The sequence below is a fragment of the Panthera onca genome, chromosome X, assembly GCF_046562875.1.
Source record: "Panthera onca isolate mPanOnc1 chromosome X, mPanOnc1 haplotype 2, whole genome shotgun sequence".
Lineage (NCBI taxonomy): Eukaryota > Metazoa > Chordata > Mammalia > Carnivora > Felidae > Panthera > Panthera onca.
Genome location: NC_138357.1, coordinates 458,406 through 483,994, shown reverse-complemented (window position 1 = coordinate 483,994; position 25,589 = coordinate 458,406). Strand labels below are relative to the sequence as shown.

The 25,589-nt window shown below is 38.6% G+C and overlaps 1 protein-coding gene across 4 annotated transcripts in view; it reads right to left on the bottom strand.

Annotated features, from left to right (window-relative positions):
• The window catches only part of TMLHE (trimethyllysine hydroxylase, epsilon), a 99,164-nt gene that overhangs the window by 66,155 nt on the left and 7,420 nt on the right, over positions 1 to 25,589 (bottom strand). For all 4 annotated transcript variants that reach the window (XM_081792535.1, XM_081792536.1, XM_081792534.1 and 1 more), the window contains one exon: positions 15,860 to 16,050. In XM_081792535.1, the coding sequence (XP_081648661.1) occupies positions 15,860 to 16,040 (181 nt within the window). In that variant the 5' untranslated portion in view covers positions 16,041 to 16,050. The remainder of the gene's footprint in view (positions 1 to 15,859; positions 16,051 to 25,589) is intronic.

Here is a 25,589-nt window from a genome sequence, read left to right as displayed (position 1 = left end):
CAGGGCAAGACAATGCTGTAATCATACTGGTAGGATAGTTGTTCCCTTGCTCTTCTGAAACTCATGCTGTCCTATATGACTCTACCCTTCTTCATTACTCTAGTCAAATATCTCCTGAGCCCCTCTATTTTTAAATAAATAAATAAAGATCAGTTTATTGCCATCCCTCTCCTGTCAGCATTCTTAACAACTTCATCACCATTAATTGTAATACCTTTATAATTTTCATTTTTAACATCCTATCCTACATCTTGTTCCTTTTCAGTTCAATTATTTGTGCACTCCTCACTCTGATACTCTTTCAACCCCACAAAGAACTCTAATCCATTGACCACAACCTCCTTTTTGTCATCCATCATCTTGTCTTCTTTAATGTTTTCATTTCTCTCCTTATGGAGCCCAGATGCAATGGTCCTTCATTTTAATCAATTCCCTGAAAACACCCTAACTCCCTTGCCCTTCTCTCTCCTTCCACCATACTTCCCTGAAAAAGCCCACTCCTTTTTTTCTAAGCCCCACTCCTAAAAAACTCAAGTCCCTACTTTGTCTGTGCCTGTAGCCAAGCAGCTGAACATTGTCAGAGAAAATTTTCTAAACCACAATGACTATTTTCATTTTAAAATCATCACCAAAAATCTCAAATGAGTACTCACCACTGCCAAACAATCCTTGCATAATTTCCTGGGAAAATCACTCACTCACTCTCCAAGAAGACTATTTCACACTGTCTCCTCTCTCCTCAAACTGCTAGTACCGCCTCTCCCTTCCCATTTTCAACTGATAACTTTGCTTACTCCTTCAAAGAGAATATGGAAGCAATTAGAAGAGAATCTCCACAAACTCATGTTCCTTCCACATCTGCCCACTTACCTGCACCTGTGCACATATATTCTACCTTCCTTCTTGTTACTATGGTTGAGACATCTGTGCACTTAACTAAGGCTAACACTTCCATTTAGGAATTAGACCCTATCTCTTCTCTCCCACACAGGCACTACACTTCTGAAATTGCTCCGCCTCCTTCTTTGCATTATCAAAGTTTCCCTCCCTACTGGATCCTTCTCATCAGCAAACATGTTGTAATATCCCACCATCTTAAAACGATGTTCCCCTTCACTCTGTGTACCCCTCCCATTACCACCCCACCTCAATCATATTCCCTTTCATAGTGAAACTTATGGCTTGATGTTTCCACTACCTTCTCCAATTTCCTCTTACTAAACTTGTTTTAAGTTTTAGAATGGTTTTAGATTTACAGAAAATGTACAAACAGTTCCGATAAAGTCCTTACCCAGTTTCCTCTATTATGAATATCTTATATTAGTTTGGTAAATTTGCCACAACTAATGAATAAATATTGATACACAATTTATTAACAAAATCCCATACTTTATTTGAATTTTGTTAGTTTCCCCCTAATGTCCTTTTTCTATTCCAGAATCCCATCTAGGTCCCACCATACACTTAATCATGTCTCTTTAGGCTTCTCTGGGCTGTGACTTTCCTTGTTTTTGATGACCCTGACAATTTTGAGAGGGATTTTGTTATTAGAGCGCTCCCCAATTTGGGTTTGTATGATGATTTTCTCATGGTTGAAGTGGGGTTATAGTATAACCTATAGTATAGGTTTTTGGGAGATGGGCTACACAAGTGAAGTGCCCTTTTCAACACATCATATCAATGGTACATGCTAGTAATAGGACTTATTACTGATGGTGTTATCCTTTAACACCAGGCCAAGATAGAGCTTGCCAGATTCCCTACTTAGAGTTATTCCTTCTCCTTCCATATTCTATTCTTTGGCAGCAAATCACTAAATGCAGCCTACATGCTAGGACTGGGGAGTTAAGATTGACCTCCATAGTGGGAGGAGGAGAAATGACTACATAAACTATTTGAAATTCTCCTGTATGGGAGATCTGTCTCTACTCTCCCCATTTATTCGATCATTTGTTTATATCAACATGGACTCATGGATATTTATTTTTTATCTCGGGTTAGAATCCAATATATATTATTTATTTTCTTGCTCAAATTGTTCCAGCTTCGGCCATTGGCAACTCTTTTAGTTGGCTCCTGTGTCCCTTTAACATCGTTTCATTTTTTTTTAGCACTTCCTTATTTTCTGGCACTTCAAGTTTCTCCAGGTTTATCTTGTATTTTCCCTGACCAAGCCCTAGAATAAGTCATTTCACCCAGGAGGCTTGGTTCCTTTTATTGGAGAACAGCATTAGAAATCAAGATCTGGTCACTGAATGCACTCACTGCTACTGAGGTATCACTTCTTCTAGGCTCTTGCAATGGACAGAGCTAGGAAATACACTATCTATGTGAAAAAACATCTATAATGATTTCTGCATATATCCACCTGTATCTATATTAAGCTATACATGATTTCATATTGATATCTCCAACTCTAATCCAGAACCACACGATTCATTCTAGCATTTCCCCTGTGCTTATTTGTAACCACACTCTCTGATGCTGAGAAACCTGGTTCCCACTGTCTGCCATGCTCTTATGTGTTTAATCCTGATACATATACAGCAGTTTTAGAATTGTAAATCTGTTCTCATATAAGAAACAACTTTAAAAACGAGAGTATAGTGTTTATGTATAGCTCCTTTTGTCTTTAGCCTTACGGTTTCCGGTCAAAGCACTGTTTTCCAACATTATATAGGCCACCACCTTTCCGTCCATTCCCTTCAATAGTTACATATTTATAATACAGTTGGATTCATTTATCACAGGATGTATTCCATCCTCAGATCTGACTTCCTGGTTGATTTTCTAAAATTTGTATACATTTAAATTTGTATCCTTTCACTTTTTGCTATAAACTTCTATAGGTTTTTTTTTTTTTTCAAATGTAGTTATTGCTACTATATTTCCATACAGATTGTTTCTACTGGCCTAAAAATATCCCGTATTACACTACCTCCTCCCAACCCCCTGGCAACCACTGATTTGTTTTCTGTCCCTATAGTTTTGCCTTTAACAGAATGTTATATGAATGAAATCATACAGTATGTAGCCTTTAATGGTCAGGCTTCTTTCATGTAGCAGAATGCATTTACGATTCATGCTGTTGTGTGAATTAATAGCTCATTAATTGTGTGAATTAATAGCTCATTACCTTTTATTGTTGAACAGTATTCCATTGTATGGATGTACTACGGTTTATTAATCAACCTTTGGAAGGATATCTTGGCAGCTTCCCACTTTTGACAATTATGAATAAAGCTGTTATTCATGTGCGGGGTTTAATTTTAGAGGAAACTGCCAAACTGTCTTCCAGAGTGGACATACCATTTCTGTATAATCACCAGCAATGTATAGGACTTTCTGTTGCTCTGCACCCTTGACAGCATTTAGTACTGTCAGCTTTTTATTCAGGGGGGGGGGGTTAGTTATTCCAGTATGTGTGCATGATATCTCGTTTTGGCTTTAATTTGCATTTACATAAAGAAAATGATGTTGAGCATCTTTTCACATGTTTATTTACCATACTTACATCCTCTTTAATGAAATGCCTGTTCATATCTTCCCACCCTTTTATTTTTTTAAATTTAATGTTTATTTATTTTTGGGAGAGAGATAGACAGACTGTGAGTGGGGGAGGAGCAGAAAGAGAAGGAAACACAGAATCTGAAGCAGGCTCCAGGCTCTGAGCTGTCAGCATAGAGCCTGATGTGGTGCTTGAACTCCCGAATCATGAGATCATGACCTAAGCCAAAATCAGACACTTAACCGACTGAGCCACCCAGGTGCCCCAAGATCTTCCCACCCTTTTAAAAAGTGGGTTGTTGCTTGAAGAGGAAAGATGGCGGCGTAGGAGGCGCTGGGCTCACCACGCGTCCTGCTGATCACTTAGATTCCACCTACACCTGCCTAACTAACCCAGAAAACCGCCAGAGGATTAGCAGAACGGAGTCTCCGGAGCCAGGCGCAGACGAGAGGCCCACGGAGGAGGGGAGGAAGGGCGGCGAGGCGGTGCGCGCTCCACGGACTGGCGGGAGGGAGCCGGGGCGGAGGGGCGGCCCGCTGGCCAAGCAGAGCCCCCGAGTCTGGCTGGCAAGAGCGGAGGGGCCGGACGGACTGTGTTCCGACAGCAAGCGCGACTTAGCGTCTGGGAGGTCAGAAGTGAACAGCTCTGCTCGGAAAGCGGGAAGGCTGGAGGACAGAGGGAGGGAGAGCTGCCGAGCCCCCGGACGGCAGAGCTCAGCTTGGCGGGGAACAAAGGCGCTCGCCAGCGCCATCTCCCCCGCCCACCCCCCAGCCAAAATCCCAAAGGGAACCGGTTCCTGCCAGGGAACTTGCTCGCTCCGCGCAAACACCCAACTCTGTGCTTCTGCGGAGCCAAACCTCCGGCAGCGGATCTGACTCCCTCCCGCTGCCACAGGGCTCCTCCTGAAGTGGATCACCTAAGGAGAAGCGAGCTAAGCCTGCCCCTCCAGCCCCCGTGCACCTTGCCTACCCACCCCAGCTAATACGCCAGATCCCCAGCACCACAAGCCTGGCAGTGTGCAAGTAGCCCAGACGGGCCACGCCACCCCACAGGGAATCCTGCCCCTAGGAGAGGGGAAGAGAAGGCACACACCAGTCTGACTGTGGCCCCAGCGGTGGGCTGGGGGCAGACATCAGGTCTGACTGCGGCCCCGCCCACCAACTCCAGTTATACACCACAGCACAGGGGAAGGGCCCTGCAGGCCCCCACCACTCCAGGGACTATCCGAAATGACCAAACGGAAGAATTCCCCTCAGAAGAATCTCCAGGAAATAACAACAGCTAATGAACTGATCAAAAAGGATTTAAATAATATAACAGAAAGTGAATTTAGAATAACAGTCATAAAATTAATCGCTGGGCTTGAAAACAGTATAGAGGACAGCAGAGAATCTCTTGCTACAGAGATCAAGGGACTAAGGAGCAGTGAGGAGGAGCTGAAAAGCGCTTTAAACGAAATGCAAAACAAAATGGAAACGACAATGGCTCGGATTGAAGAGGCAGAGGAGAGAATAGGTGAACTAGAAGATAAAGTTATGGAAAAGAGGAAGCTGAGAGAAAGAGAGATAAAAAAATCCAGGAGTATGAGGGGAAAATTAGAGAACTAAGCGATACACTAAAAAGAAATAATATACGCATAATTGGTATCCCAGAGGAGGAAGAGAGAGGGAAAGGTGCTGAAGGGGTACTTGAAGAAATTATAGCTGAGAACGTCCCTGAACTGGGGAAGGAAAAAGGCATTGAAATCCAAGAGGCACAGAGAACTCCCTTCAGACGTAACTTGAATCGATCTTCTGCACGACATATCATAGTGAAGCTGGCAAAATACAAGGATAAAGAGAAAATTCTGAAAGCAGCAAGGGATAAACGTGCCCTCCCATATAAAGGGAGACCTATAAGACTCGTGACTGATCTCTCTTTTGAAACTTGGCAGGCCAGAAAGGATTGGCACGATATCTTTAGTGTGCTAAACAGGAAAAATATGCAGCCGAGAATCCTTTATCCAGCAAGTCTGTCATTTAGAATAGAAGGAGAGATAAAGGTCTTCCCAAACAAACAAAAACTGAAGGAATTTGTCATCACGAAACCAGCCCTACAAGAGATCCTAAGGGGGATCCTGTGAGACAAAGTACCAGAGACATCACTACAAGCATAAAACATACAGACATCACAATGACTCTAAACCCGTATCTTTCTATAATAACACTGAATGTAAATGGATTAAATGCGCCAACTAAAAGACATAGGGTATCAGAATGGATAAAAAAACAAGACCCATCTATTTGCTGTCTACAAGAGACTCATTTTAGATCTGAGGACACCTTTAGATTGAGAGGGAGGGGATGGAGAACTATTTATCATGCTACTGGAAGCCAAAAGAAAGCTGGAGTAGCCATACTTCTATCAGACAAACTAGACTTTAAATTAAAGGCTGTAACAAGAGATGAAGAAGGGCATTATATAATAATTACAGGGTCTATCCACCAGGAAGAGCTAACAATTATAAATGTCTATGCGCCGAATACCGGAGCCCCCAAATATATAAAACAATTACTCACAAACATAAGCAACCTTATTGATAAGAATGTGGTAATTGCAGGGGACTTTAACACTCCACTTACAGAAACGGATAGATCATCTAGATACACGGTCAATAAAGAAACAAGGGCCCTGAATGATACATTGGATCAGATGGACTTGACAGATACATTAGGAACTCTGCATCCCAAAGCAACAGAATATACTTTCTTCTCGAGTGCACATGGAACATTCTCCAAGATAGATCATATACTGGGTCACAAATCAGCCCTTCATAAGTATACAAAAATTGAAATCATACCATGCATACTTTCAAACCACAATGCTATGAAGCTTGAAATCAACCACAGGAAAAAGTCTGGAAAACCTCCAAAAGCATGGAGGTTAAAGAACACCTTACTAAAGAATGAGTGGGTCAACCAGGCAATTAGAGAAGAAATTAAAAACTATATGGAAACAAACTAAAATGAAAATACAACAATCCAAACGCTTTGGGACGCAGCGAAGGCAGTCCTGAGAGGAAAATACATTGCAATCCAGGCCTATCTCAAGAAACAAGAAAAATCCCAAATACAAAATCTAACAGCACACCTAAAGGAAATAGAAGCAGAACAGCAAAGACACCCCAAACCCAGCAGAAGAAGAGAAATAATAAAGATCAGAGCAGAAATAAACAATATAGAATCTAAAAAAACTGTAGAGCAGATCAACGAAACCAAGAGTTGGTTTTTTGAAAAAATAAACAAAATTGACAAACCTCTAGCCAGGCTTCTCAAAAAGAAAAGGGAGAGGACCCAAATAGATAAAATCATGAATGAAAATGGAATTATTACAACCAATCCCTCAGAGATACAAACAATTATCAGGGAATACTATGAAAAATTATATGCCAACAAATTGGACAACCTGGAAGAAATGGACAAATTCCTAAACACCCACACTCTTCCAAAACTCAATCAGGACGAAATAGAAAGCTTGAACAGACCCATAACCAGCGAAGAAATTGAATCGGTTATCAAAAATCTCCCAACAAATAATAGTCCAGGACCAGATGGCTTCCCTGGGGAGTTCTACCAGATGTTTAAAGCAGAGATAATACCTATCCTTCTCAAGCTATTCCAAGAAACAGAAAGGGAAGGAAAACTTCCAGACTCATTCTATGAAACCAGTATTACTTGATTCCTAAACCAGACAGAGACCCAGTAAAAAAAGAGAACTACAGGCCAATATCCCTGATGAATATGGATGCAAAAATTCTCAATAAGATACTAGCAAATCGAATTCAACAGCATATAAAAAGAATTATTCACCATGATCAAGTGGGATTCATTCCTGGGATGCAGGGCTGGTTCAACATTCGCAAATCAATCAACGTGATACATCACATTAATAAAAAAAAAAGAGAAGAACCATATGATCCTGTCAATCGATGCAGAAAAGGCCTTTGACAAAATCCAGCACCCTTTCTTAATAAAAACCCTTGAGAAAGTCGGGATAGAAGGAACATACTTAAAGATCATAAAAGCCATTTATGAAAAGCCCACAGCTAACATCATCCTCAATGGGGAACAACTGAGAGCTTTTTCCCTGAGATCAGGAACACGACAGGGATGCCCATTCTCTCTGCTGTTGTTTAATATAGTGTTGGAAGTTCTAGCATCAGCAATGAGACAACAAAAGGAAATCAAAGGCATCCAAATTGGCAAAGATGAAGTCAAGCTTTCGCTTTTTGCAGATGACATGATATTATACATAGAAAATCCGATAGACTCCACCAAAAGTCTGCTAGAACCAATACATGAATTCAGCAAAGTCGCAGGATAGAAAATTAATGTACAGAAATCAGTTGCATTCTTATACACTAACAATGAAGCAACAGAAAGACAAATAAAGAAACTGATCCCATTCACAATTGCACCAAGAAGCATAAAATACCTAGGAATAAATCTAACCAAAGATGTAAAAGATCTGTATGCTGAAAACTATAGAAAGCTTATGAAGGTAATTGAAGAAGATATAAAGAAATGGAAAGACATTCCCTGCTCATGGATTGGAAGAATAAATATTGTCAAAATGTCAATACTACCCAAAGCTATCTACACATTCAATGCAATCCCAATCAAAATTGCACCAGCATTCTTCTCGAAACTAGAACAAGCCATCCTAAAATTCATATGGAACCACAAAAGGCCCCGAATAGCCAAAGTAATTTTGAAGAAGAAGACCAAAGCGGGAGGCATCACAATCCCAGACTTTAGCCTCTACTACAAAGCTGTCATCATCAAGACAGCATGGTATTGGCACAAAAACAGACACATAGACCAATGGAATAGAATAGAAACCCCAGAACTAGACCCACAAACGTATGGCCAACTCATCTTTGACAAAGCAGGAAAGAACATCCAATGGAAAAAAGACAGTCTCTTTAACAAATGGTGCTGGGAGAACTGGACAGCAACATGCAGAAGGTTGAAACTAGACCACTTTCTCACACCATTCACAAAAATAAACTCAAAATGGATAAAGGACCTGAATGTGAGACAGGAAACCATCAAAACCCTAGAGGAGAAAGCAGGAAAAGACCTCTATGACCTCAGCCGTAGCAATCTCTTACTCGACACATCCCCAAAGGCAAGAGAATTAAAAGCAAAAATGAATTACTGGGACCTTATGAAGATAAAAAGCTTCTGCACAGCAAAGGAAATAACCAACAAAACTAAAAGGCAACCAACGGAATGGGAAAAGATATTTGCAAATGACATATCGGACAAAGGGCTAGTATCCAAAATCTATAAAGAGCTCACCAAACTCCACACCCAAAAAACAAATAACCCAGTGAAGAAATGGGCAGAAAACATGAATAGACACTTCTCTAAAGAAGACATCCGGATGGCCGACAGGCACATGAAAAGATGTTCAACATCGCTCCTTATCAGGGAAATACAAATCAAAACCACACTCAGATATCACCTCACGCCAGTCAGAGTGGCCAAAATGAACAAACCAGGAGACTATAGATGCTGGCGAGGATGTGGAGAAACGGGAACCCTCTTGCACTGTTGGTGGGAATGCAAATTGGTGCAGCCGCTCTGGAAAGCAGTGTGGAGGTTCCTCAGAAAATTAAAAATAGACCTACCCTATGACCCAGCAATAGCACTGCTAGGAATTTACCCAAGGGATACAGGAGTACTGATGCATAGGGGCACTTGGACCCCAATGTTTATATCAGCACTCTCAACAATAGCCAAATTATGGAAAGAGCCCAAATGTCCATCAACTGATGAATGGATAAAGAAATTGTGGTTTATATACACAATGGAATACTACGTGGCAATGAGAAAAAATGAAATATGGCCTTTTGTAGCAACATGGATGGAACTGGAGAGTGTGATGCTAAGTGAAATAAGCCATACAGAGAAAGACAGATACCGTATGTTTTCACTCTTATGTGGATCCTGAGAAACATAACAGAAACCCATGGGGGAGGGGAAGGAAAAAAAAAAAAAAAGAGGTTAGAGTGGGAGAGAGCCAAAGCATTAGAGACTGTTAAAAACTGAGAACAAACTGAGGGTTGATGGGGGGTGGGAGGGAGGGCAGGGTGGGTGATGGGTATTGAGGAGGGCACTTTTTGGGATGAGCACTGGGTGTTGTATGGAAACCAATTTGACAGTAAATTTCATATATTAAAAAATAAAAAATAAATAAAAAAAAAAAAAAAAGAAATTGTGGTTTATATACACAATGGAATACTACGTGGCAATGAGAAAGAATGAAATTGGCCTTTTGTAGCAACGTGGATGGAACTGGAGAGTGTGATGCTAAATGAAATAAGCCATACAGAGAAAGACAGATACCATATGTTTTCACTCTTATGTGGATCCTGAGAAACTTAACAGAAACCCATGGGGGAGGGGAAGGAAAAAAAAAAAAAGAGGTTAGAGTGGGAGAGAGCCAAAGCATAGGAGACTGTTAAAAACTGAGAACAAACTGAGGGTTGATGGGGGGTGGGAGGGAGGGGAGGGTGGGTGATGGGTATTGAGGAGGGCACCTTTTGGGATGAGCACTGGGTGTTGTATGGAAACCAATTTGACAAAAAATTTCATATATTGAAAAAAAAAGTGGGTTGTTTTCTTACTAAGTTTAAGAGGTCTTTATATATTCTGCATGCAAGTCTTTACTCAGATATGTGGTTTGCAAAAATTATGTCCAAGTCTGTGGCTTTTCTTTTCATTCTCTTAAAAGTGTCTGCCAGAGAAAAAATGTTTTGAATTTTGATAGAGGCCAATTTATCATTTTTCCCTTAATGGGTTACACTTTTAAAGTTGTATCTAAGAACTCTGTTTAATCAAAGGTAATACTTTGTTCTGTTTTCTTACACAACTTTTATAGTTTTGCATTTTACATTCAGACCCATAATCAACTTTGAGTTAATAGTTACACCAAGTATGAGGTAAGTGTCAGCATTTTGATTTGATTTGTTTTGTTTTGTTTGCACATGGATATCTAATTGTTCCAGCACCACTTTTTGGAAAAAAAATATTCATAGAATTGGCTTTGTATTTTTGTCAAAAATGAGTTGACCATATTTGTATGGGTCTATTTCTGGGTTTTCTCCATCTTCTTCCACTAATCTGTGTATCTATCCTTTTGCCAACACCACACTGTCTTGATTATTATAGCTTTACAGTAAGTCCTAAAATCAGGTAGTTTGAGTCCTTTGACTTTTTCTTCAGAATTCTATTGGCCAGTCTGGTACCTTTGCCTTTCCACATACATTTTATAACCAGTTTGTTGATATCTATAAAAAAAGCTTGAGTGGGATTGCATTGAATCTATAGATCATATCGAGAATTCTCATTTTAACAATGTTGAGTCTTCTAATCCATGATCATGGAATGCCTTTCCAGTGATTTCATTCTTTCATTTCTTCCATCAGTGTTCCTCAGTTTCCTGAATACAGATTCTAAAATATTTAACTATTTAAACTAAGTACTTATTTTTTGGTGCTATTATAAATGGTATTGCTTTCTTAATTTCAAATTGCAGTCGTTAGTTGTTATAGGAAAACAAATGACTTTTGTATATTAACCTTGTATTATGCAACTTCATTAAACTTACTCTCATGATTTTTTTGTAGATCCTTTGGGGATTTCTACATAGATAATCATATCATTTGCAAAAAAAAAGTTTTATTTCTTCCTTTCTAATATGCATGTCTTTATTTTTCTTGCTTTATTGCACTAGTTAGGATTTCCAAAACAATGTTGAATACAAGCGGTGAGAAAAGGATATCCTTCTCTTATTCCTGATCTTAGGAGGAAAGAATTCAATATCTTGACATTAAGTACGATGTTCGTTGTATGTTTTTCATATATGTCCTTTATTGGGTTAAGAAAGTTCCTTTCTATTACCAATTTGTTTAGCTTTTATAATAAATGGGTATTGAGTTTTGTTAAACTGTTTTTCTGAACCTAATGAGATGATCATATAGTGTTTCTTAGCCTATTCATATGGTGGATTACACTGATTTTTTTTTTAATGTTGAAAGAGACTTGTATTCCTGGGATGAATCCTAGCTGGCCTTGATCCTTTTTATATATCATTGGATTTGATTTGTTAATATTCTGGCATGATTTTTATGTTTATGTTCATGAAATACTCATCTATAGTTTTTCTTTCTTTTACTGTCTTTGTCTAACTTTGGTATTAGGGTAATGATGACCTCAAAAAATAAGTTGTGAAATGTCCTTTATTCTTCTATTTTCTGGAGGAAAATGTATAGAATTGGTGATATTTCTTTCTGAAATGTTTGGTAGAATTCATGAGTGAAACCATCTTGGCCAGGTGTTTTCTTTTTTGAAAGTTTTTTTTATTACTATTTCTTTAAAAGATTTGGGACTATTCAAGTTATGTAATTTTTCTTAAGTTTTGGTATTTTGTGTCTGCTCAGGTCGCCATAACAAAATGCATAGACTGGTTGGCTTAAACAATGTAAGTTTATTTTCTAATGGTTCTGGAGGCTAGAAGTCCAGGATCAAGGCACCAACTGATTTGGTTCCTGGTGACAGCTTTCTTCCTGGTTTATATAGATGGCTACCTTCTTACTACATCCTCATGAGAGAAAGAAGGCTGGGGGGGGGGCGGTGGGTAGGGAGATATCACTGGAAAATATCACTACTCTTCCTCTTTTATAAGGATAGTGCATTTGGGCCAGGGTTCTATCCTCATCATGTCATTTAATCACCTCCTTAAAGACCATCTTTCTAATACAGTAATATGGGGAGTTAGGGTTTCAACATGAATTTTGGTGGGAGGGAACAATTCAGTCCATAGTAGTGTATTTGTAGGAATTGGTCCATTTCATCTGAATTATCAAATCTATGGGCATAATGTTGTTTCTGGTATTCCTCTTATTGTCCTTTTAGTATCTGTAGGATCAGTGATAAAAATTCTTGACATTGGTAATCTTTCTCTCTTCCCTTCTTTTCTTGGTTAGTCTGGCTAGAGGCTTATCTGTTTTATTGATATTTTCAAATAAACAGTTTTGGGTTTATTGATATTCTTGTTTTTTTCTCCCCATTTTCTATATCATGGATTTCTGCTCTAATTTTTACTATTTCCTTCCTTTTGTTTGCTTTAGGTTTAATTTGCTCTTCCTTATCCAATTTCCTAATGTAGAAGTATAGGTTATTGATTTTTGACCTTTATTCTTTTCTAATATATACATTTATTGCTACATATTTCCCTCCAACCACTGCTTTAGCTGCTTACCATAAATTTTGATAAGTTCTATATTCATTTTCATTTAGTTCAAAATATTTTTAACTTTGAGACTTTATACCTATATATTTTTTGGAATACAGCTTAATTTCCAAATATTAGAGACTTCTATCTTTTTGTTATTGATTTCTAGTTGATTCCATTATGATCAGAGTACATAATCTATGCTTTTAGATTCTTTCAAATTTGTTGAGCTTTTTTATGGCCCAGAATGTGGTCTGTCTTGGTGGATGTTTCATTTACATTTCAGAACAACATGTACTTTACTTTTCCTGGATGGACTGTTCTATAAATGTCAATTAGGTCAAGTTGGTTGATAGTGCCATTCAGGTTATTTATATCCTTACTGATTTTCTGGCTGCTTAATCTATCAATAACGGTGAAGAAGGAGGTTTTAACATTTCCAAGGACAATTGTGGATTTGTTTATTTCTAATTTTATATCAGTGTTTGCTTTATGTACTTTGATGGTCTCTTGTTAGGTTCTACATTTTTAAAATGGCTACATGTTCTCTTAAAGAACTGATCCCTTTATCACTATGTCATGTGCCTTTTTATCACTAATAATCTTCCTTGTTCTGTAGACTGCTTTGTCTGAAATATAGCTACTATTTGTTTGATTATCATTTGCATGGTGCTTCTTTCTCCATCCCTTAGTATCGTCCCACAGTGTGTGAATACTGTATGTTTTTGTCTCTTCTCCCTGTCTCTGTCTCTCTCTCTGTCTCTCTGTCTCTCTCTCTCTCTCTCTCTCTCTCTTGCATTTCAGTATGGGTAATTTCTACTGACCTATTTTTTACATCTACTGATTATATCTTTGAATATGTCAAGTCTACTGATGAACCCATTAATGTCATCCTTCAATTCTGTTGCTATGATTTTGATTTTAAAAATTCTTTCTTATATTTTTCATCACTCTGCTGACATTATCCATCTGGTCTTTCATTTTGTCTCCCATCTCCATTATCCATTAGAGTCCTTAACATATTAGCCATTAATTTCCTGACTGATAATTTCCACACCTGTGTCACATGTGAGTCTAGTTCTCATTGTGCTTTGTCTCTTCAAATTGTTATTTGTTGCCTTTTAGCATGCTTTGTAATTTTGTTGTTGTTGAAAGGCACATGTGTTGTATAAAGCAGTAGCCTCTGAGGTAAATGGGACTTTAAGGTGAGTATTTATACCAATCTGGCCAAGAGAGGGGCTAGAGCTGATGTTTTTGTCTCTATGGGTACCAAAGGCATTGAATTCCTCTAGTGACCTTGTTTTTGTCTCTCTTCTTGGCCTTGGCCCTTCTCTTTGTGCTGTACCTCAGAAACTGCCTGTCTGTTGCAGCTCTCCCAGCTATAATCCACTGTTATTTTAACTGGGGGCTTATTATCAGGTTATAATGCATAATGTATAATGTATGGAGGAGAAGGGCACTATCTAATATTTGGATTAAGTCTCAGTCTTTGGAGTAAACAGTGGGCCTATGTCTTTGGGTATAGCCTTCACAATTGTTTTTGTCCCTTTTCAGGGTTATAGGTTGAACAGTATTCCCCCAAAAGATGTTGAACCCATAATTTCTAGCTCCTGTGAATGAGACTTTATTTGGAAATAGAGTCTTTGAAGATGATCAAGATATGATGAGGTCATATGGTACTAGGTCATCTTACAGTATTGACCCCAAATCCCACAGCTGGTACCCTTATAAGGAGAGATATTTGAAGACACAGGACACACAGGGAAGAAGCCATGTGATGACAGGCAGACAGTGAAGTGATGTTGCCATAAGTCAAGGAACACCAGGGATTGTCAGCAACTACCAGAATGTTGAGGAGGCAAGAAAGAGTTCTTTCTTAGAGTCTTTGGAGGGAATATATCCCTACCTGCCTTGGTTTCAGGCTTCTATCTTCTAGAACTGTGAAAAAATAAATGTCTCTTTTTGTTGTTTAACTTTTTAAAAAAGTTATTTATTTTGAGACAGAGAAAGCACGAGTGGGGAGGAGCAAAGAGAGAGGAGAGACAGAGAATCCCAAGTAGTCTCTGCACTCTCAGTACAGAGCCTGGCAAGGGGCTCAAACTCATGAACTGTGAGATCATGACCTTAGCCAAAGTCAAATGTTCAACTGACAGAGCCACCCAGGCTCCCCAGATTTCTGTTGTTTTAAGCCAACTAGTTTATGGTAATTTATTATAGCAGTGTTAGGAAACTAATAGACAGGGTAAAGCTTTTTTCCCCTCTGCCACCTAATACCTTACCTGGCTGTAGCATTCCCAGTCTATGCCTTTGAAACCCTCTTCCCTATATACTGAGGCTTTCTTTTATTTTATTTTTCCCATTATATGAGAGAGAGAGACAGAGCGGGACTGGAGTAGAGCAATGTTCCCTTCTCTTTTGCTAGGATGAGATTATACTGTTGCTGTATATTATTCTTGTCTTTCTTGCAACCTGTAGGATAATCTTGGAAATAAATGGCTAGAGGCCCTTACAACTGCACAGAAAATATTTTCAGTCCACATGAGAAGTATCTGATATTGAACAACAATGTGAATATAGGTAACACTTGAACTGTACACTCAAACATGGGTAAGATGTTACATTTCATTTCCGTGGGATACATCCAGTGGAATGCCACTTGGTGATCAAAAAGAATGAAATCTTGCCATTTGCAACGATGTGGATGGAGCTAGAGTGTACATTATTCTAAGCAAAATAAGTCAGTCAGAGAAAGGCAAATACCATATGATTTCACTCATGTGCAATTTAAGAAATAAAACAAACAAGCAAAGGGAAAAAAAATAGAGTCAACCCAAGAAACAGACTTTACTATAGGGAACAAACTGATGGTTCCCAGAGGGGAGGTGGATGGGGAGGTGGGTTGAACAGGTGATGGGCATTAAGGAGTGCACTTGTTGTCATGTGCACCAGGTGTTGTATGGAAGTGTCGAATCAATTCTACACCTGAAACTAATATTACACTATATGTTAACTGACTGGAATGAAAATAAAACTTAAAAAAAATGAAGTATCTGTCTCCATATATCTTACCAAAATGATCTTCGTGTTGCTGCCAAGCACAGTTCAGAGACTTGGAGGCCGTATGGTGCCAACGGATGGCTAATGGAAACAAGCTTTTGAAGTTGGGCTGTTGGAAGGCTGAGCATGTGACTCCTCTGCTCAGCAGGTTCTGGAGCCTGCCGTGTAGATGGGACAGCCTGCAGCACCACATCTTAGAAAATCTGACAGTGAGAAGAGAGAGTTAGTAACAGTATTAAATAACCTTTATGAAGCTGTAGGAATAACACTACAGATGTAACTATATGAAAGAATAGATTTAATTATCTCAATTCAGGATTAAACAAAGGAAAAATTCTGAAAAGCTAAGCATAAGTGGTCTATAACCATTACTTCCATTTTCTCACTACATAGTCTTTTTGTATGTCTTGTAATCTTGCTTCTAACATACTATTTAACTGAAATCGTTCTTTAAAAATTCACTAATTAAACAAATTTTTTAAATGTTTATTTATTTTTGAGAGAGAGAGACATAGTGCAAACGAGGGAAGGGCAGAGAGGGAGACACAGAATCTGAAGCAGGCTCCAGGCTCTTAGCTGCCAGCACAGAGCCTGATGTGGGGCTCGAAATCACAAGCCGCAAGATCATGACCTGAGCTGAAGTCTGACACTTAACCGACTGAGCCACCCAGGCACTCCCGAAATTCAGTAATTTTAACGTTACCACCACATAGAAGAATTGCTTTACAGGTCTAATCCTTTTGGCCCTCTCCACTTGTGACACTATTTATTGATCACTCTCACCTGACTTCTTGAAACTTTTTTTTCCCACTGATTATGCATGATTGTGGGCAAGTTACTTAAACTCTCAGTCACTCTGGTTTCCTGTTTGTAAAATGAGGATAATAATAATAATACTTATTTAATTTGCCTAATATAAAGACTAAAGTACTTAGAATTGTGTCTGTCCCATATTATTATTATCATTATCATTTTTATAATGATTATTGTTAGGGATAAAATATATCTGTTGGTAAAACTACCTTGACAAACCTGCTTAGAGTTGGTGACTCCCTGAGTGTCATGGTTTCAGAAAGATTAATAAAAAAACTTCATTTGCATAATACCTTTAAAAGAATTAATTTGTTCTGTGAGAAAAGAGGGAGAAAGCCATCCAACTACAGAGAAGCTGTATGGTGCTTGATGTGAACCTTTTCAATAACCCCTTAAGGTCACTAAACCCATAGAATGATTGCTTTCAGTGGTATGTGCGTGTGTGTGTGTGTGTGTGTGTGTGTGTGTGTGTGTGTGTGGTGTAAGCTGAGGAAGGAACTGAATGTCACGTTGATGTGGGACGACATCAATGATAAACACAAAGGCCATAGCTAGAGATGTAACTGCATATTCTGATGACTTGGGGTGATGACTTGGGCATATTCTGATGACAGGCTAGGAAATGAGGAACTAAAGTCAAATTTATTGATATTTTATGGGTGTAAGCAAGGAGCAGAGCATGGCAAGGCCTCTGCTGGTGTCTTGGTTACATTTATGTTCTCTACTGTCTCTTGTTTCTCAACCTCCTACCTACAGAGGCTGGCAAATTATAGTCCATGCCTAGTTTTATATGTCCCACAAGCTAAGAATGGATTTTATATTTTTAAAGGATTGTAGGGGTTCCTGGGTGGCTCAGTAACTTGAGCATCTGACTCTTGACTTCAGGTCAAGTCATGATAACAGGATCATGAAATCAAGCCCCATGTCAGGCCCCATGCTGACTGTGGGGCCTGGTTAAGATTCTCTCTCTCCCCCTCCACCCCTCTCCCTTGCTCATGCTCACTCCCTCTCTCTCAAAAATAAATAAAAAATAAAAGGTTGTAAACAAGAACAAAAAATAATATGAGGCCAAGACCATATGTGGCCTGTAAAGTCTACAATATTTGCTATTTGGTCCTTCAAAGTACAATTTTTCCAACCCCTGGTTTAGTGCTCAGTTCTTTTTTTTAAGTTTATTTATTTTGACAGCAAAAGAGATGTGGTTGGTGGTGGGGGGAGCAGAGAGAGAGGGAGAGAGGGAATGAGGGAATCTCAAGCAAGCTCTACATTATCAGCATAGAACCCGATACGGGGCTTGATCTCATGAACCGTGAGATCATGACCTGCTGAAACCAAGAGTTGGATTCTTAACACACTGAGCCACCCCCAGTTGACACTAATTCTTAATTGAATACTCTTCTCCCTTTACATTGGATTGCTCCCCCAGAAAACCACTCTTAAGCAAGTATATGTATTCCTTTCTTCATTATTTCACTCAACAAATATTACTGAGCATGTGTATAACAGGTTCTCTCTCTCTCTCTCTATATATATATATTCACATTTTTTTAAATGTTTATTTATTTTTAAGAGAGAGAGAGCATGAGCGGGGAAGGGGCAGAGAGAGAGGGAGACACAGAATCCGAAGCAGGCTTCAGGCTTCTAGCTGTCAGCACAGAGCCCGATGCAGGGCATGAAGTCACAAACTGTGAGATCATGACCTGAGGTGAAGTCAGACGCCTGACTGACCCACTCAGGCACCCCTAGCAGGTACTTTCTTAAGTACTGGGAAGAGAAACATAAATAAGTCAGCAATCTCGGCCACCATTCAAGAAGCTCACAATCTAGTGGGGAAGAAAGACAAACATAGGGTGATAACTACTGCTACTTATGACATTTTTAAACACAGAATACAGTGAAAAACTGCAAAAGAGAAAGCAGTTAACTATGCCTGGTAAAACCAGGAGGACTCCACGTGATCTATATTATTTGAAGAAGTGTTTCATTGTTTTGTATTTACTTACAAAATAAAATTTGCTCACATGTAAAAAGAAAAAAAAGTCTAAACAAACCATAAATATAGAAGAAAATAAAAAGTGAAACCTCCTGTCTTCAATATTTGTCATTCCCATTCGTCAACAATCAACAATCAACAGTTTGGAGAACCAAATTCCAGATCACACGCATGTGAAGTCTCCACACCTTCTATTCTCACATACAAAAATACATTTTGCATTTTATAGTTTTCAGATCACTTCGGTAAATACTTAAGAGTGCAATTCATGGGGGGTGCCCGGGTGGCTCAATTGGTTAAGCATCCGACTCTTGGTTTTGGCTCAAGTCATGATCTCACGGTTCCATGGTGCTGAGCCCCACTTCAGGCTTTGCGCTGGCAGCACAGAGTTGGCTTGGGATTATCTCTTTCCCTCTATCTCTGCCCCTCCCACTTGTTCATGCTGTCTCTCTCTCTCTCTCTCAAAAATTAATTAATTAAAGAAATAAATTAAAAAGTGACAATACCAAGTTATAACAAGGATGTGGAGGAACAGGAGTTCTGATTCATTGCTGGTGGAATGCAAAACAGTCTAGCTACTTTGGATGACAGTTTCAGTTTCTTATAATGTCAAATATAGATTTAGCATGTGACCCATCAATAGCACTCTTTTTTTAAAAAAGAGTTTATTTTTGAGAGAGAGGGTGTGAGCAGGGGAGGGACAAAGAAAGAGGGTGACAGAGGATCCGAAGAAGGCTCTGCGCTGACAGCAGAGAACCCAATGCAGGGTTCAAACTCATGAACTGTGAGATCATGACCTGAGCTAAAATTGGACGCTCAACCAACTGAACCACCCAGGTGCACCGTCAGTTTTTTAAATTTAGCTATTCCAATGGTTGTGCATGACACCTCATTATTTTAATTTGCATTTCCCTAATTATATATGATGTTGTGCATCTTTTCATAGTCTTAATTGCTATTTGTATATCTTCTTTGGCCAAGTATCTGTTCAGATCTTTTGCCCACTGAACGTTTTTTAAATTAAGATTTTATTTCTTTAGAGAAGTCTTAGGTTCACAGCAAAATTGAGGGAAAGATACAGAGATTTCCCCAGACATGCATAGGCTGAACCCTTATTATCAACATCCCCATCAGAGTGGTACATTTGTTATAACTGATGAACCTATAATTGACACATCTGTATCACCCAAAGTCAATAGTTTACATTAGGGTTCACTCTTGGTGGTCTACATTTTATGGGTTTGCACATGTATAATGACATGTACCATCATTATAGGATCATACAGATTAATTTCACTTTTTGACTGCCATAAAAATCCTCCCTGCCATGGATTTAATATGCAATGTTCCATTTTTCAGTTCATTTACATATTTTCTAATTTACATTGTGATTTTTAAAATTTGACCAACAGGTTATTTAGAAGTATACTACATATTTTAGGGAGATTTTCTAGTTTTTTTTTAATGTTTATTTATTTTGAGGAAGAGAGAGACAGAGTGCGAGACAGGGAGGGGCAGAGAGAGAGGGAGACAGTATCTGAAGAGGGCTCCAGGCTCTGAGCTGTCAGCACAGAGCCTGATGTGGGGCTCGAACCCATGAACTACGAGATCATGACCTGAGCTGAAGTTGGATGGTTAACCGACTGAGCCACCCAGGCACCCCTCTAGATTTTTCATTATTATATTCTAACTTCATTTCACTCTGAAGTGAACAAAAGCAAGCAAACAAACAGCTAGTATAAATGACTGTAATTGTTTCAAGTTTTTGAGACTTACTTTATGGCCCAGGATTACCATCTATTTTTCTGTGTGCATAAAAAGGACATTACAAAATCTCTCCATGTCTAGTAAATATTCCCACCTTAAAGTCAACTTTGAGCATCTCTTCACTAACTGACTTTAGAGCCTGAGATTTCCACATTAATTCAATCTTTGGATTTAGGCAACACAAGGATCCTGTTACCATGTGTTCTGGGTACCGGTACTTTTATAGATGTAGTGTGTCAGATTGGTTCAGATCCTCAGTAGGATTGACATTTGATGAAGAAACCAAGATACATCCCAGGTAGGTCTGCTTGTTGAGGGTGGCTTCAGTAAACTGCCACTGAACAGGATCCCAGGTGGCTATGGAAAGACCCCTAATGAGGGGAGCTCTGAAAATGGGGTGGCTATACTCTTTCCTAGAAAAAAAAAACCTTCAACTTTGTCTGTTATTAATATATCTCCATCTGTTGTCTTTTGGATGGTGTTGGCATTGTATATTTCTTCCACCCTTTAACTTTCAATTTTCCTGTATTTGTACATTTAACTTGTGTCTCTTATAAATAGCACATAGTTATATTTTGTTTTCTTAAACAGTTTAATATTCTTTGTTTAATTAATGTGTTCAGTTCATTTACATTTAACACAATTATTGATATATTTGAACTTAACTCTAGTATATCAATATTTTCTTTCTATTTCTCTTGCCTGTTTTGTTACCTTTTCTCTGTTGTTTTCTTTTATACTTATTAGGTAATTTGTATTATTCAATTTCCTCCTTTGTTTACTTGTTTATTATACATTCTTTTACTGGTTTTTAAAAAGGAGTTATTCTAGGACTTACAACATGTATCTTTGACTTATTAAATTATAATGCAGATTAGAGAATTTATATTCACTCCATTTGTATTCCTTCCTCAACTACTGTTGTGTATTTTAATTAACACATATATATCCCACATAACATGACATTACTATTTTTGTTTTATACAACCAAGGGGCATTCAAACCTACTCACATATTTAACCTCTCCATCACACTTCATTCCATCTTCTAGCTCCCAGCTTTTATTTGGGATCATTTTACTTCTGCTTGAAGATCATTAATATTACCTTTGCAGTTGGTGGCAGATTCCCTAAGTTTTGAACCATCTAAAAACAGCTTTTACTTCAATTTTTTAAAAGTTTATTTATTTATTTTGAAAGAGAGAGAGAGAGCATTAGAAGGGGAGGGGCAGAGAAAGAGGGAGAGAGACAATCCCAAGTAGGCTCCACACTGCCAGCACAGAGCCTGACACAGGGCTTGATCCCACGAACCCCGAGATCATGACCCGAGCCAAGATCAAGAGTCAGATGCTTAACTGACTGAGCCACCCAGGCACCCCTACTTCCATTTTTGAAGGCTATTTTCACTGGATATAGAAATTTGGATTGGCAGTTACTTCCTCCAGCATTTTGAAGATGTCATTCCATTATCTTCATGTTGTTTCTGTCAAGAAGTCAAAGCCAATCTAACTGCTGCTCCGTATTAGGTATTACATCTTTTTTCTCCAACTACTTTTACGTTTTTATCTTTTTCTTCATTTTTAGCAGTTTTTACAAAAACACCTAGATAAGGTTTTCTTTGTATTTATTCTTCTTTGAGTCACAGCACTTTTTGAATCCTTGACTTGATGTTTGTGATAGACAGAATTCTAAAGTGACTTCCAGTGATCCTTGCCAAATTATAATCCCTTCCCCTAGAGTATGAATATGATGGGATTTCACTTGAGTGATTAAGCAATGTATAATGCACAGATGACTTTTAGAAACATCCTTGGTTGGACTGTCCTTATCCAGCCATCCCTTAAAAGGGACAGGGATCTTTCTGGTGAGAGATGTGAAACCAGAGAGGGATTTGCTGTCAAGGAGATTCTCCATTGGCTTTGAAGATGGAGGGGACCACAGGGAAAGTCATGCAGGCAGTCTCAAGGAGAGGAGAGTGAGTAACAGATGGCATGCAAGAAGGAAACAGCAACCTCAGTCCTACAGCCATGTGGAACTGAATTCAGCCAACAATCTGAATGAAGCTGAATGTGCGTTCTTAGCCAGAGCCTTCAGAAAGGAATGCAGGCTGGTCAATACCCTCATTTTAGCCTTTAATATACTGGCCAGTAATGACAAACCTGGTATCCTGATCTATAGAACTGTGAACTAATAAGTGGGTGTTAGTTTAATCTATTAAGTGTCTGGTAAGTTGGTATGCAGCAATAGCAAAATAATACAATGCTTTCGTTACTTTTAGAAAACTCTTAGTTACCATCTCTTCATGCTTCTGTACCATTCTATCTCTCCTCTCCCTCTAGGGCTCCTATTACAAATATATCAGACCTTTACATGTACTAGGTGCCAGGCATTGTTACAAGTGCTGGAAATATATCAGTAAACACAACGAATATTCCTGTCCTCAGGCCTCATGAAGCACCTTTTAATGGCCTCCGGATATCTACTGTACCTAAACTGGCTCCTCCCACAGTGTTCTTCCTCACAGTCAATTCCAGTAACATCCAATCAGTTCTATAACTGGTTCAATCTGAAATCTGTGCTTCAAACTGATACCTCCTCTTTAAAATTTCTCCCCTATGGGGGTGCCTGGGTGGCTCAGTTGGTTGGGCGTCTGACTTCAGCTCAGGTCATGGTCTCACAGCTTGTGAGTTTGAGCCCCACATCAGGCTCTGTGCTGGCAGCTTGGAGCCTGGAGCCTGGTTCGGATTCTGTGTCTCCTTCTCTCTCTGCTCCTCCCCCACTTGTGCTGTGTGTGTGTCTCTCTCTCAAAAATGAATAGACATTTTGAAAAATTTTGAAAAAGTAAAATTTCTCCCTTATGGGCAATTATCAAATCATAACTTTTACTCTCTAAGAAATTCCCTAACCTGACCCACTGCATTATAGCTTTACTTGCCACCATCCCAGTCAAAGCCCACTGTTATTTCTCTCCCAAAGACTGTATGTAATAGTCTTCTAATTGATCTCTCCATATACACATTTGCCCTCCCTTCAAACCATTTTGCACACTGTAGGAAGAGTGAACTAAAATAGACTTGTTGGTGTGTAATTCTCTCTGAATGGATCCCTAAGGCCTTCAGGGTGAAGTCCATCCAAATTTGTTATCATGTTACATAATGCCTTCTTTTACCTGGTCCTGAGTTACCTTTCAGCCTCACTTCCTCCTTGTACTTCATTGCTTATTGTTTGCCGGACTCACTATACTCTTTCCTGATTCTAAGGAATTCATGTTCATGCCCTTTGTTCTCTCAAACAGAGTAGGAAACCCTGCCTTTTATTCATATTTCAAGAATCAGTGGAGATACCATTTCATTTAAGAATTCTTCCCTAAATTCCCAGAATGAAGCTTTCTTTTGTTCTCTCTTAATATTCTGTTTATGTCTCTATATTCCTTCTTTATACATTTTGATGAAACTATGTTTTTATGTCTCTCTTCCTAGTACTATTTGGATGCTCCTCAACAGGAAGATGTATGTCTCATTAATATTTGTACTCTAACATCTAGCATGGTTCCTAGTGCTTTGTAAAACTCCATAAATGTTTGTGGGAATTCAATCGAATTACTTTTCTCCCAACTTCCTGTTTTCTTTAAATCTGGTAAGATGTCTGCTGTAACTCTTCACTTTAGTCAGTAATGAAAATAGTCAGGTCAAACCAAAGGTAGGCTTTGCAGGAGGCCAACAGAAACTCTTCCTTTGCCTATGGTCTCTTAATCAGTTCCCTTTGAGTATGTAGATTTAATTAATTAATACATAATTATATTAATTATAAAACCCATCAAAATATAGATTTATAATTCTTGTTCATGAAGGTTTCATGAAAGAGTTGTTAAAATCTTAATGAAATTTCATTCATTAATTCACTTAATGCACATTATGTCTGCCAAATTTCCATAAACTACCCCCAATAAGCTTTTTTTTTTTAAAAAATTACATTTGTGTGGAATGTCTTTGTTGATAACTTTGTAATTTTCTAAGTACACACTTACTTGAAAGCCTGTTCTAGAATCCAACCCAGGAGATACTTAGTTCACTGATTACTAGATTGAAAATTCTTCCTTCTTTGTCTTTGTTAGAAGTGGTAATATATTTACATAAATCCAGTCTTAAAGCACTTCTCCTATTCTCCATAATTCCTTTGATCATTGAGAGTAGTGTAATGATATCATCTGACTTATAGCTTTCCCATGCCAGGACACATGCACATTGTTCTTGTTCTTTTTGCAAATATGTATTTCTACCAACCTGAGGTGATTTTGGGGCCTTATGTTTCCAAATACTGATGCTTTAGGCACATACCACCTGTTATATTCATCCTTCTTTTCATATTATTCTTTTAAAAAGGGAACTATGAGCTCATTGTAAAACTTCCTATGTAGCCCCATGGTTTCCCTCACTTCTCCTTTAATAGAATAATTTGCTGTTTCATAGTCAAAATTATGTTTTTGAGAGCTTCCCAATCTTTAGAGTCTAAAACCATCTTAATGTAAATTAAGGTCCAACAAGTATCAATCACAATAACAGAAACTTTTGGAGAACAGCCATAGCTAGAAATTCTAGTCAGAGTAGGCAATTACATAATAGGTCAATTTGAATCTTTTCATGGTTATTACTAAGGAAGAAGCATTACCTCCTGAAAGGCTTAAAGCCAAGAATCCATTTAGCTCCCGTCAATTTTTCCTTCCAATGTCTCTCAGATTTGTCCTCCTTTTTCCATTCCTATAGAAGCCTTCATCACCTCATGCCTGGACTACTGCCATAGGCTAGATGGTTTCTTTGCCTCTAGTCCTTCCACATTCCAATCCATTTTCCATACTATTGCCAGATTAATCTTCTTAAAACACTTTCATCATGTCACTCTCCAGCCTGAGATCTAGCTCAAATGTCACCTTCTTTGTAAAATCTTCCTAACTGCCCTAGGAAGAGGTAATAGCTGCCTAGTCAATGTTTTCATAGTTCTTTGTGCATACCCTTATTAGTGCAATTACAACATGTATAATAATCACCTGCTTAAATTATTATTTTTCTCTCCCCTTTTGCTAAGAGCTCCTTGAGGGAAGGCAAAAGGATTGAGTCATCTCTTTACAATGGCACTCAAGGTTTTACATAATTGGCCCCATCTTGCCCCACCA